The following is a 15,347-nucleotide window of genomic DNA, read 5'->3' as shown; positions in this document are numbered from 1 at the left end:
GTTTGTTATATGAGGACAGTTTGGAAGTTAATAGAATACTGTTCTCGACTGTTTTTAATTCGTTGGAAAGATGTAGTATAAGCTGATGTTGTTGAGATCTCAGCAAAAGTATTGCCCAAAGCATTAGCTATATCCAAGGGACTAGATAAATCTCACCTATTCCAGGAGAGGACTGGAGAAGGTATGGTTGGAAACTTACCAGAAAGCTGTCTAATTTTTTTCCAAATTAATTTGCTGTCAGTGTTTCTGTTAATTGTTGATGCAAAACGGTTCCAGGTTTCTTTTTTGGCTTGCCTCTGTATGAAATGTGCTTTTGCCCTTACTTTCTTATAATTTATCAGATTGGCTGTGATTGGATATTGCCGAAACAAATTCCACGCTTTATTTTTTGCTTTTTTTGATTTGGTGCATTCCTCATTCCACCAATAATTATAGTGCTTACGGCCCGGTGGATCTGATAATGGTATTGTATCTTTAGCCACTTTAAGAGATGCAACATGATGTAATCTGTCACATCATCAATACGCTGGAGACAGATTTTTTTTCTCATTGAAAGAGATTGATGACTGAAATTTTGCCCAGTTTGCTCTTGTAAATTTCCATTTCCTGCAGGGTTTAGTTAAAGGAGTCTGTGCTATCAATACTTTGCATACGATTGGGAAGTGATCACTGCCCATAGGATCGTTTATAACATACCACTCTATGGTTGGGACCAGTACTGGAGAACAAATGGAAAGATCTATTGCTGAAGTATGTCTAGTTGAGAGCTGAATGTGAGTGTGCATGCCAGTATTCAGTATGGCGAGGTTTAGTGCCTCTAAAAGACTTTCAATGAGTAGTAGCACCCCATAGTGGGTGGTGACCATTAAAGTCCCCTAATATACAGAAAGGTGGAGGTATCTGTATGATGAGGTCTTCAAGTTCTTTTAAACAGTAGGTATGGTTTGGCTGCAAGCAGATTGACACAAGTGTTAATGAAATATGGAGCGTTTTATGAACAGCAACAGCTTCTATTTCAGTTTGAAGTGGGATATGCTTAGTTGGGATCTTTGAATTTATCAGAATTGCAACACCACCATGGGCAGCATTTGCTGTATTACGATCTCTTCGATAAAGGCAATAGTTCTTTATCGAAGGAGAAATTTGTGAAGTTAAGTATGTTTCTTGGAGACAAAGAGCAACTGGCGAATACCGATTAATCAGATCATGGATATCATCTGTGTTGCAATGAAAGCCTCTGCAGTTCCATTGCAAAATACAAGGCATTATTTGTGTTTAACTGATGGAGCTGTATCTGACTGCTTTTTGAAGGCTTATGACGTTCTAATTTTGATTTATCTTTTTTGGAGAAAACTGGCCAACCAGTGTCCATTTCTTCTTCTTCAGCGTGAATTTCTAAAATTGGGTCTTCCTGTATAGATGTGCCATCTGTATTCATGGTTGTGTCCTGGGTATTTTTCATTGCATTTGAGTTTGTAATATCGGATGTAGTAGTACTCATTGGAGGAGGAGGAGATGCCGCTGGTATTGTCAGAGGAATATTATTTGCCTGGTCTGAGACTTTGGGTTGTTGTTTACGTACACTTGGTTGTTTCTCAGAGAGGACAGGTCTAGCCCAATCAGAAACTGATTTATTAGTGGAAACGGTGATATCTGTTTCAGTGGAGACTGTTTAATATTTTTTTACTGCATTGGCATAGGTTAAATTTTTGTTTATAGTAAGTGTAACTTGTTTTCTTGCTTCTTGGTAGCTGACTTTATTCTCGACCTTGTATTTTACTATTTTTTTCTCTGTTTTCCATTTTTCACAAGTTTTGGATATGCAGAGTGGTCACCTTTGCAGTTAGCGCACGTCATTTTTGTAGCCGAACAGTCACTTTGATTGTGTTCTGAGGAACCACAATTAGGGCAGACTGGAACTCTTCTGCATACTGTTTGCGAATGGCCATACTTTTGGCATTTGTAACATCATAAAGGATTGGGAATATATGGGCGAATGCGGCATAGTAAATAACCTGCTTTTACAGAGGTGGGTAAGTTAGGGGTATTGAATGTGAGAATAATGTTTCTGGTAGTTGTAGTTGATTTGTCTTTTTTAATCAGTATGCGTTTTGCTTCAATGACATTTTGTCCCTGCAGCTCTTGGGTTATTTCTTCCTCGCTGATGTTTAGAAGATCCCAACTGGATATCACACCCTTAGATGAATTTAGGGTTGCGTGAGGAGATATTTTTACTAGAATACCAGCAAAATTACTAAGTTGTAAAAGTTTCTCCGAATGTCTGTGGTTAGTAGTTTCCACTAATAGGTCTCCTGATTGCAGTCTCTTAACAGTCTTAGGAGATCCTGCAATACCTTCCAGATGTTTTTGAATCACAAAGGGAAACAGTTTACTCATAGGTTGACTAGAGAGGGAGCGGAAAATTTAGAAACGATGGGCAGGGTTGCTCCATCCTATCAGTTTTCAGTCTTTTGGTGTTATTTCCTAAATAATGATTTGTGTCATGGTCATTGTAATTTTCTGTTCTGGAGCTCGAAGGCTCTAATGGTAGATAAGTATTTTTATCCATGTTGACTCCTTTTGGCCCTGGGAGTTTTTCTTTACCTCTCAGGTTACCGGCCCTGCCACGGGGAGGCAGGAGCAGGGCCACGAGGTGACCAAGTGGCTATTAGTTGTGTTAGTAATAAAGAAAAAAAAACAGAAAGGTGTCTTTCCTTTCTGGGCCTTTGCCTACTACTTGTAGAACGAAAGAGCTACTGAAATATAAAATGAAATGAAGAAAACGGTATTCAGAAATAAACAGAATATGTATTGGCAAAATCTCTTTAGATAGTTCGCTTGGATAAACGCACTGAGATTGCTTGGCCACAGAACGCTTGGCACCCGGGGCCAGGATATATTTGCTGCTGTGCACTGATTGCAGGAATGAACAGGCAATAAAGTGAATGTACAGAAATAAAATGTTATCAATTCTTGCATAGAAGTTACTCTTTGAGAAGCTCATTATTTTGGTTTCATTTTATTAAATATATACATCGTAAATTAGTACTATTTGCTTATTATATTAATCACAACAGAAATGTTAAATATGTCATATATTATTTGTTATTAAAATCCTGGAAGATATATAGCACATTACAAAATCATAGTATCGGCATATTATGTCTGTATTATGGTTGCTATTTCTCTAATTTATTATATCACCGAATGAGAAACACATATTGCATTTCATGTGTTGTGATTACAAAATATTACAAAATGCTGAGTGAATATTAGATTGTGAGGTATTTGCAGTGAAGTGAAAATTATTACTTTTATATATTATTAGTTAATCAATTAGTACTTAATCCATAACAAGACAATTAATTATTTACTTTTCAATTTTATTAATAATAGAAAAAAAATTCAATTAATTTAATAAATCTAACAACACCTGAAATGGAGCACACTGCACACATTATCCTAATTTATATATATCAGAACTGAATATCAGTTTGACTTCCTGTCAGTTTCCAAATAATCTACAATATTACTCTGAACATTTTCCTATGAGCTTCCCTTTCTTAATTTGGAGTCAGTCCATATTTTTTTAAATATACAATGATTTGAAATAAATATAAAAAGTATACTTTTTAAATGAAAAGGATACACTTATCAAATCTCCCTCTTTAAGATACTGTCTCATCATTATTTCATCTTCAGCAGTCTTCCTCCTCTAACAAAAGAGCTTTGTTTTAATTTGCAAATAAGCAGATTAGGTACAATAAAAGCTCATAATGCTAATATTTGTGCAGCTGAACATTTTTAAACAACTCTCCTAGTTTAGATAACTTTGGGAGAGGCTGGAAAGTCAGCAATAACTCCTCTGGTGGGGGGGGGGAAGAGAGAGAGAGAGAGTCTCTCCCTTTTTCTATTATGTATTAGTATTCTTTATTACATCTATATTATTATGTAGTAGTCTAATTCGACTACTACATAATCTAATTCATTGTACCTCATACAATGAATTAGATTACATTAGAGTGAAGCTGGTTGAAGAAGTAAAATATTTTATATTAAATTTGGACTTAAATATGAATGTAATTATTCTTGAAAGCAGTCTCATAAACTTAAGGGGTGGTCTTACCAAGAAAGGCCTAGGTTCTACAAATTGCAGCGTCTGGAGACTAGGCACCTGCGAGGTGATCTGATTGAGTGTATAAGGCCTTGAATGGGTTGAGCACTCAATTCTGATGGGATCCTTCCTCTTGCTCAGATTATGAATCTGAGAGGGCATAAATTCAAATCGAGGAAAGACAGTTATACAATTGATGTGTGGAAATTTGTCTTTAGCCAGTGGGTAGTTGATTGCTGGAACAAACTGTGAAATTGTTTTTTTCTTTGGCTGATGCTACATAAGCTCATATGCTTGCTTTCTTGCATCACATGCCTCCATTACTACTATTACTATACATAACTCTCTTTACAGCCCTCTTTAAGCCCTCCAATTACTATGCTCATACTAATGTGCAAATTCAATTATGTATAGATAAAAATCTATTAATCTTTATCTATACATAATTCTTGTCCTTGGGAATTTTTAGCACAACTACTCAAGCCATAATGTGACAATTCCAATGTTAATCTACTTCATCTGGTTTGCTTGTGTTACATCTATACAATGTGTCCATGAACTGATCTGAAGATTGTGTGGGCTGAAAATATCCAGAATAACCCTACCTGAATGCAACTAACTACAGCCCTGATTGAAGATGTCCTTAACTCTGAGTCAGACATATGGGAATGATGAGACCCCAGACAATATTTCAGCAAATTCATGCTCTTTATCTGCTTCATCCACATAGCTGAAACTCCTAGCTGCTTTTAAAAAATTTTCTTTAATTTCTTCACTCAAATTTTTATAAATCTGTTAATTATTGCTAAATTAGGAAAATTTCATGAATTAAGTAAACCAAATTATATGCACATGTTTGGTGGTATCTGCAACATACAGTTATTGATAGCAAGCTAGCTTTACTGATATGCTATCCTCCAATCAGTAATACTCTTTTTGTGACAATGAAGTGTCAACTGGAATCAAACCGTTCACATGCATGTTTCCATAATTCATGCAGTGGGAGCTCCTATTATTGACAGGCTGGGGGTCCATTGAAACACACAGGTTTTTAAATTTGCATTTCACTTGCTGACAGGTCTAAAGTAAGTTTTAATTTTAAAAATTTATTTAAAATATGTTTTAATATAAAAAATGGATTTTTTGATTTTTCACAGTTGTGTTCAGAAAATATTGAAAATTAAAGGTAACATCAAGAAATGAATGATTTTTGCTGATTTTTCAAATTTAGGCATGTGGGGTTAAGTGATCCCCCATACACTTGTATTCTGAACAATCACTTTCATGATGGCTGATAGGTTAAGAATTCCTCTAGTTTCCAACAGATTTGAATCTAGGCCTTTCAAAATAAATAACAATTTACAAACCCACTATACTGTTGTGGATGCTGTTTGAAGTATCAAAATAAATTTCTACTACAAATGCCAGAGAGAAAAATCTTGTTTTCACTTAAATTATAATATATCTAACCATACTTGTTTTCACTATAACTTAACTGATCTTACTAAACAAGATATCAAGATCTCTTCTGAAAAGCAACATAAAAAGGAGAGAGAACAACAATCAACGTCAATGCATTGTACAAATGAACAGGTTCCTACGAATGACTGTGCCCTTAAATCAGTAAATGAGTTAGCATTAGTAGAGGCATATGATGCAAAAAAGCAAGCTTATGCAGCATCAGCCAAAAAAAAAAAAAAAAAACACTTCCATTTCGCCACTCCATTCGTTCGAAATACCTGTCCAGCTGAGCTTTAAATTTATTTAGGCTATCAACTTCCACAACAAGGGATGGAAGTCTGTTCCACCAACCAACTACCCGCTGGCTAAAGGCAAATCTATCCTACATCTATGTCTTTTCCTCAATTTGAATTTATGTCCTCTCAGGTGATTATTCTGAGCAAGAGGAAGAATCCCATCAGCATTGAGCATGCTCAAACCATTCAAGGCTTTATACACCTCTATCAGATCACCTCGCCATTGCCTAGTCTCCAGACACTGTAAGTTAAAAAACTTAAGTCTTTCTTCATAAGAGCAATCCTTTGTTCCATTCACTAATAGGTCTCCATTCACTAATCTTGCCCTTCTCTGTACTCGTTCCAGCAACTCTACATCCTTCTTGAAATGAGGCCTCCAGACCTGTATACAGTACTCAAGGTGTGGCCTTACCATTGCCTTATACAAGGAAATAATCACCTCCTTATCCCTGCTAGAAGAATTCCTGTATATCATTGACAAGACACCATGAGCTACTCTTGCAGCCTGTCTGCACTGCTCAGAGAATTTCATATCTGCCTGCACAATTACCCCCAGGTCCTTTTCATTCTCTACCACTGTCAGTGTAGTACCACAGAGTTGATACGTTGCTCTGGGGTTGCTGTTTCCCATATGTAGTACTTTACATTTGTCAATGTTAAACTTCATTTGCCACCTCTCAGCCCATCTGCTCAACCTTTCCAGATCCTGTTGCAGCAGCATAGTGTCAGTAGTGTCCTTGACAACCCTGCCAACCTTTGTATCGTCTGCAAACTTGGACATTAAGCTTGATATACCATCATCTATATCATTTATAAATACAGAAAACAATAATGGACCCAACACTGAGCCCTGAGGGACTCCACTAATAACATTAGTCCATGATGAGCAGTGTCCATTGATTACCACTCTCTGTCTTCTCCCCCTCAACCAACACTTTATCCATAGTAGCAATTTGCCTCCAATGCCACACTGCTCCAATTTGTGCAGCAGTCTTCCATGTGCAACAGTATCAAAAGCCTTTCTAAGATCCAAGTATATAATATCAAAGTTATTCCCTGCATCCAGTTCTTTTGTGACTGCATCATAGTATCCAATCAAATTGGTCAGGCAAGACTTCCACTTAACAAAACCATGCTGTGTCCGAGCTATAACTGAAGTCTTGTCTAGATGATCCTGCAGTGCTTCTTTAACCAGTGCCTCCATTAATTTTCCTGGAACAGAAGTTAAACTCACAGGCCTATAATTACTTGTGTCAGCCTTTGTGAATTGGGGTCACATTTGCACATCTCCAGTCTATGGGTACCTCCCCTGAGTCCAAGGAAGCTCTCATAATTATGGCTAAGGGTTTGCTTACTTCCTTTGCTGCCTCCTTTAATATAACTGGATAGATTCCATCCACCCCAGGTGCCTTTCTTGTGTTTATCTTCAACAATTTCTCCTCCACTTTACTCTCAGTTATTACAAGATCATCTTGTTAAGATAATCTTGTAATAATTTAAGTAGTAATTAAAGGAGTTAAGTAATAATTTAAAAAATATAACACAACTGTTCCTGAGTAATCAAAAGGAGATCCCTAGAAGCACAGTGCTGTTTTATTTTGCAGTCTGTTGGAATTTTGAAATCACTGGGCAAGTAAGTTCTAAAAAAAAAAAAAAAAAAAACGTTATTTTAAAAAAATAAACATTTAGATTTTGAGTTCTGCAATGGCAAGTTTTTTTTTTTTTTTTTTTTTTTTATTTCATGCACCTCAACACTTTTAGAAAAAAAAATTATATTTATTCTCCAGTTTAACAAAGCAATACACTTAAAAAACACAATGGCCACCAAATCTAACTTATTTACAAATAGTTAAAATAAAAAATATAGGTATAGCTAATAATGTCAATAGACATTATTGATAACTCTTAAGTTTTTGGAAAGTTCTAATCACTTAAGCAACTTTATTAAACTGACTTTTTAAATTGGTGGTTTCTTTTAATTCTGTACTTTACTTGCTTTTCTGTTTCTATAAGTTTTTGATAACAATATTTTAAAGCTTCCATGCTGTTTAAGTTGGCCACCAAACAAAATTTAATGTTTCCTATTAGTTTTCCTCTGCTGCTTGATAACAATGCAAAAATCAAATCCTAGATAAAGTCATACCTTGGATCTACAAGTCATCTATTTGTAGACTTTAAAGCTTTTCAAAACTTTTATTAAATATCTAGCCTTACTAGTAACAACAGTCCTTACAATTGAATAGCCCTTTTAAACTATTTGTTTTGAACACTGATGCAAGCAATAATTCTTGCACAAAGTGTAAAAGCATCATTAAAATTAAATAATCAAATTAAAATTGATGGAAACCATTCAAAGGAACCTGTCAACTTTTCTTCCATGTACATCTGCTGTTTGGAATGAATAAATCATGCTCATTAGAAAAATGAAAAGTGAACAAAATTACAGACAAAATTATCATTAAGGGAATTCCCACAGTATAGACCAGTAACTTTACAGTGGTCTTTTTTATTTTTTACTTCTCTCTCTCTACAATATTGTTGTCAAGCAAAATGCACTTTGTCATGTAGTGCTAGCAACAATAGTGGTAAAAAATGGAAACAACACAGTTCCCTGAATTTAAACTTTAAGAGTGCAAAAAAATACATGATTATGGTTTCAACAGTGGAAGAAGCATGTGTTTTCACTTTAGTGATGCTGAGATCACAAAGTAAATATCATATTAACTATATTATTCTACTCTGTATTTATACAATGATTTATTACCTTCTATAAACATCATTCTTAAAAAGAAATATGATCAAATTAACAACCAATAGTAGGAATTGCTTAAAAAAAATATTATTCTTTCGGATTAAAGTCTCAAAAAAGAAAATTCTGATAAAATGATTGAAAGAACAGGATGTAAATGCTTTCTAATACACTGTCATAGAGGACATAAGCATCTCAGTGATCACATGTTGTACTTTCAAGTAATACTGGTTCTTTTGAATCACCTCTTCCTTTTTTTTGCCCCCCCCCCTCAATGATCAGCTTTAGTTTTGTTGTCCAAGAAACAGTCAACATCTTCAGATCAAATATTAGTCAACTTATTATAAATCTACTCATCGTGGATGAGGAACTTTCAATTACTGGTTGGTGAGTATATTTTTAGCTTCAACAACCACAAAATTAAAATATAAATAATTAAATTTAATTAAGGTTGGTTGGTTTGCATTTTTAATTAAGGTAACACTACATTCTGAATTCAACAATTAGTTTACCAACTGTAACAGTGAGAAACTACATCCTGAACAATCACTATACAGCTATACAGTAGCAACCCATCCGAAAAGCTCAAGCAACTGGCACATTTTAAAAATAACATATTAAAAATAAAGGATCTACCAATTAGCAAAGAGACTGTTGAATAATTAAACATTACAAAATGCTCTTAAACGAAAACAACTTATATTAAAATTAGCTTAAATGAAAGTTGTTTACAAAGTTGGAAAATATTTACTGCTTACTTAAGATCAAAAGTGATTACCAGAGGCAATTCAGTCTATCATTTACTACACTTACAACATTAATGCTGGCCAAGGCAGTGCTCATTACACACAAGTGCACTGTCCAACAGCTCACACTACAGAGTAGTGTGCAATACTCTAGCACTGTGATTCCCTCTGTTGTCGTATTTGTGCCTGCTAAGCAGAAGCTGTCATATAGCATGATGGGGTTGCTGGCCAACCCCAAACCCTCTAATGAGTTGCCTTCTCTGTCTCAACCCCTAATCCAATCTAATCCCAACTCCCCTCTCTTTCTATCAATTCATCTTCCTTTTTGTTCCTCACCCCCCCTTCCGAGAGGGCTTGACTTCTGGAAATTGAGGGATGTTCGCTAAGTGGCTAGTCATACAACACAATATGAAATACCCATACCTACACAACATGCATGACCAACTATGCAGAAATGCTGCAACAGATGACATCAATGGATTGTAGTGTTGGCTGCTGTAGTGTTGGTCGTGTCATTTAGTGCTCCATGGATTTGTTAAGTTCAGTTATTCAAATCGATATTTTTGGTTTAAATTTATTTGTCTCAGATTCCCCAGGTGTTGGTCAGTTGATTGATGTAATTTTTGTAGTGAACCATTGAAGATTTGAAAAGATAGGTCATTCTTGATTGCTGCATTGCATTTCGTTGGCCATAGCATGGCTGCTATATATATATATATATTCCTGGCCGCTGAGTAGTGCTATAGTTTTATTTTGTATATTTTTCGCTCGATTATTAGTTATAAACTATGGGAATTGAACTGAGTCCTTATTGTCCTTATGTCTCCATTGTATATCTTGCTTTAAACCCAATGTCACTCTGCTACAAGTAACAGCTAATGGCAGTGACATCGATGGAAAATTAACTTTAACAATAGTGGCAATTGCTTCTCCCCAAGAAGTCAGGGGAACAAAGGCCTTTGTTTGAACCACTTTGCCACATGAATGAGATGTGATTGGCTCTCTGTTGGCTGACGTACAACTTGCCTATCCAGACAACTGATTTCAATTAATTCAGTAATTATTATAAAAAAAATAATTAATGAGTTATTAATTATGATGGCAACACTAACAATATCAAATTATACAGTGATTACTTAATATAGATGCAGAATTACTTAACAAGTACAGGTCACTGTTGAACAAAAGCCGAGAATTAGGGTTGAATTTGAAAGTGTCTGCAATTCTGCCCAGACACGATAGGAGGGAGTATATGATGAGAGCCTTGTCGATCAATTCGGCCCTGGAAAGATTGTGCAAGGCTCAAGGGGTAGAATTTTTTTCAGCCTGGACTGTACTTGTTAACAGGAGAGATTGCTTCTACAGGGATGGGATACACTTAAATAGAAAGGGTGCAAGAATATTTGCTGATGCTATCGAGGCAGTGTTGGGTGGGTCGGAAAACTGCTAGCTTGGGGGGGGAGACAAAGACCAATAGATTGACAGTAGCCACTGGCAGAGGTGAAAGAGATTCTTGCACTGCTTCTATTAGAATGAGCAGAAGCCTGAAAAACAAGATGCATGATATTTCAGAGACTGCTGGGAGCCATTGCAGTACAAGTAAACACATGGGTTGTGTTAGGGTAGCTAAGAATAGAAACAGGTGCAGGTATACTTGCGTGTACACCAATGCTAGGAGTTTAGTAAATAAATTTGATGAATTTGAGGTATTGCTCAAAACATCAAAGGCAGATATTGTTGGGATATCAGAGACGTGGTGTCACACAGATATAAGGGATGCAGAACTGGAATTTGGGGAGTACAACGTATACAGAAAGGATAGACAGGATAGGAAGGGGAGAGGGGTTATGCTATTAGTGAAGAAACACATAAAAACCAAGGAAGTGAAGCCAGTCGACATCGCTGGACAGTGCAGTGTTGAGTCAGTTTGGTGTGACATAAGCATTGGGAGATCAAAATTGAGAGTAGGAGTGTGCTATAGGCCTAATGACTCTGATGAGTATAATAAGAAACTGTACAGGGAAATAGAGTGGGCCAGTAAATCAGAGAGTCTTATAATGGGAGATTTTAATTTCCCAGATATTGACTGGAATTTGGGGCCTGATCACTCACACACTAGCAGGGCTTTTGTGGATTTATTGGATGATTGTTTTCTACATCAGCATGTTCGGAAGGCAACTAGAGGGAGTAATACTCTTGATTTGATTATCAGCAGTGATTCTTCATGCATTAAGAATCTGCAGATAAAGGAACCACTACTAGGTGGCAGTGATCACAGTGTGCTGAAGTGGGATTTACTCAAAGAGGTAACTACCATTAGGAGTAAAGGGAAGGGTTATTGCTTCCGTAAAGCGACTACGATGGACTGAGACAGTATTTAAATTCTATACAGTGGGACCAACTGATGATGTTGCCAACAGCAAATTCAAAGTGGGAAGCATTCAAAGAACTTATCTTGGAAGCTACTAGGCTTTACATACCAACTAAGAAATATTGTTCAAGGTTTAGGCCTAAATGGATGTCAGATGAACTAATGAGGCATATGGCAGAGAAGAAAAATGCATGGGATACTTACAAATTAACACATGACACAGAAGCCTATGATAGATACAAGTTGATATGCAACCAAGTTACAAAGGAGGTTAGGTAGGCGAAGGCAGATTACGAGAAATCCTTGGCAAGGGATGCAAAGAAAAACAGCAAAGAGTTCTTTACTTATGTAAACTCTAGAAGGAAGGGGATGAATCAGATTGGTCCACTTGATATTGATGGGTCAACTGTTGATGATCCTGCTCAGGTAGCTAACAAACTAAATGAATATTTTGCATCGACATTCACACATGAGGAGTTATTCAGCGAGGGGAACGCCAGAGGTGTATTCAACTCTAGCAGTAAGCTACAGAATCTTGAAATAACTGAGAGTAAGGTGGAGGAGAGGTTGTTGTTGATAAACACAAGAAAGGCACCCGGGGTGGATGGGATCTATCCATTTATATTAAAGGAGGCAGCAAAGGAAGTAAGCAAACCCTTAGCCATAATTATGAGAGCTTCCTTGGACTCAGGGGAGGTACCCATAGACTGGAAATGTGCAAATGTGACCCCGATTCACAAAGGAGGATCAAAGGCTGACACAAGTAATTATAGACCTGTGAGCTTAACTTCTGTTCCAGGAAAATTAATGGAGGCACTGGTTAAAGAAGCACTGCAGGATCATTTAGACAAGACTTCAGTTATAGCTCGGACACAGCATGGTTTTGTTAAGGGGAAGTCTTGCCTGACCAATTTGATTGGATACTATGATACAGTCACAAAAGAACTGGATGCAGGGAGCTTTGATATTATATACTTGGATCTTAGAAAGGCTTTTGATACTGTTGCACATGGAAGACTGCTACACAAATTGGAGCAGTGTGACATTGGAGGCAAATTGCTGCCATGGATAAAGGGGTGGTTGAGGGGGAGAAGACAGAGAGTGGTAATCAATGGACACTGCTCATCGTGGACTAATGTTATTAGTGGAGTCCCTCAGGGCTCAGTGTTGGGTCCATTATTGTTTTCTGTATTTATAAATGATATTGATGATGGTATATCAAGCTTAATGTCCAAGTTTGCAGACGATACAAAGGTTGGCAGGGTTGTCAAGGACACTACTGACACTATGCTGCTGCTGCAACAGGATCTGGAAAGGTTGAGCAGATGGGCTGAGAGGTGGCAAATGAAGTTTAACATTGACAAATGTAAAGTACTACACATGGGAAACAGCAACCCCAGAGCAACGTATCAACTCTGTGGTACTACACTGACAGTGGTAGAGAATGAAAGGAACTTGGGGGGGTTGTGCAGGCAGATATGAAGTTCTCTGAGCAGTGCAGATGGGCTGCAAGAGTAGCTCATGGAGTATTGTCAATGATATACAGCAATTTTTCCAGCAGGGATAAGGAAGTGATTATTCCCTTGTATAAGGCAATGGTCAGGCCACACCTAGAGTACTGTATACAGGTCTGGAGGCCTCATTTCAAGAAGGATGTAGAGCTGCTGGAACGAGTACAGAGAAGGGCAACAAGATTAGTGAATGGAACAAAGGGGTGCTCTTACGAAGAAAGGCTTAAGTTTTGCAAATTACAGTGTCTGGAGACTAGGCACCAGTGAGGTGATCTGATAGAGGTGTATAAAGCATTGAATGGTTTGAGCATGCTCAATGCTGATGGGATTCTTCCTCTAGCTCAGAATAATCACCTGAGAGGGCATAAATTCAAATTGAGGAAAGACAGATGTAGGATAGACGTGCGGAAATTTGCCTTTAGCCAGCGGGTGGTTTGTTGGTGGAACAGACTTTCATTCCTTGTCGTGGAGGTTGATAGCCTAAATAGGTTTAAGGCTCAGCTGGACAGGTATTTTGAACGAACAGAGGGGTGAAGTGGAAGTGGGTTTTTTTTTTTTTTTTGGCTGATGTTGCATAAGCTTGCTTTCTTGCATCAAATGCCTCTACTAATGCTAATGCTAATATTACTTGATTGACTTAAATTGAACTATAGTGAATTTTATTAATGTGTGATACAGTCACATTGTAGGAATAAGCGTACCTTGCCATCTACAAGTCACGTGACCCACTGGCACACTAGCATTTATTTCTTGCCCTGCCCACAGTGCTCCTGGTGTCAGTTCAGTGAAATTTGATTTTCAGGAGATTCTGATGTTCTGAGTAGACAATTTCAGGAGACAGGCTAGAAATTCTGTAGACGATTTAGCTAGTTTTCATCCCAACTAGACATACATGCTAATATGAGTTCTCACAATGAATTAAGCTCCTCATCTCAGGAGCCCTACGATTCTGAGCTCCTACCCCCTCCCCAAATCTGGGGCAAAAAGCCAAGGAGGGAAAAGACGACCAAGAAAAGGTCTCGGGCTTGTCCCCTACCCTCCTCTAATAATCCACTGCCAAGTGATGATAACAGCAGAATCCTTTCTGCTGACCCAAATCTTTCTGTTCCAGCTAAACATGACTTCAGCATCTCCACTCTCGTGGCAGCATCCATCCTGGAGTCTCTTACAATGGCTCCTCCAGCTCTTCCTATCCCAGCTTCTATACCTTTCAATCCATCTTTGCAGCTCCCATCTTCTAAACAAACAGGCTCAACCCCATCTGCTCATTGTTGCCGTTCTGATGTAACCTCACCTTCAGTCAAAACCAGGCTGGCCTGTTTAGCCAAGCAGTCATACCCTGGGCCAGCTCCACCAGCAGATGCTCTTGCTCCTACCCCCATTGGTTTAGTCACCCCTTCTGCCTCAAATATAGCACCGAATGCTCCAAACTTACCCTCAGCCCTGGACAAGACAGTTGAAGTGGGCCTTCCGGCCTCAAGAAGACTTGCCATTCCTGATTCTTACTCACCTTCTGTACCTGAGGTCTCAAATGCAACCTCACCACATCAGACTGTCACCATTTCCCGTAAGAGCTTCGCTGCATTCCTGAACCAGGAATCCAATAGATTCACCAGATCTGCTGCAAACTACATCCAGGAGTTGTGGGACAGTTTGGAGACAATTACCACTGCTCTCCTCATTGATAATGAAAGGTTGAAGACTGCCAATGAAGAGTTCAAATCTCGTACTAGCATCCAAGAAAAGGTCTTGGACACCATCTCCAAATACTCACCTGCTATGCCAGAGCAGAGTATCAGCAAGCTGAGAGACCTCATAAATCAGTTCCTAGATCATATGCCAATGTCCTCAGTGGGGATAGTCCTCCCCTTCCTACCACCTCTCCATCTTCCATTCCCCTGCCAACTGAGCCTAACCTCCAGAAGGAACACAACATTCTTTTACTGAGAGCAAGGGATGAGTTCGATCTCAAGACAGTGGAGATGTCAAGGAATTGGTGCAAAATGCTTGAAAATGATTTCAAGATGGGTAGAGTCAAGTCAAGAGTCAAGAGCAATCCACAATAAGGGAGTTTTACTTGAAATGGCCTCCAAGGATAA

The 15,347-nt window shown here is 37.8% G+C and overlaps 1 protein-coding gene across 1 annotated transcript in view; it reads right to left on the bottom strand.

Moving 5' to 3' along the window:
• Rrp4 (exosome complex component Rrp4) overlaps positions 1–15,347 on the bottom strand; it is a 145,619-nt gene that overhangs the window by 103,483 nt on the left and 26,789 nt on the right. The window contains exon 4 of the mRNA XM_090389991.1: positions 3,650–3,715. Coding sequence (XP_090246117.1) covers positions 3,650–3,715 — 66 coding nt within the window. The remainder of the gene's footprint in view (positions 1–3,649; positions 3,716–15,347) is intronic.

The sequence above is a fragment of the Mastigoproctus giganteus genome, chromosome 2 (genome assembly GCF_048544385.1).
Source record: "Mastigoproctus giganteus isolate SK-2022 chromosome 2, ASM4854438v1, whole genome shotgun sequence".
Lineage (NCBI taxonomy): Eukaryota > Metazoa > Arthropoda > Arachnida > Uropygi > Thelyphonidae > Mastigoproctus > Mastigoproctus giganteus.
The sequence above is the reverse complement of the archived record's forward strand: the minus strand, read 5'-3'. Positions and strand labels throughout refer to the sequence as shown.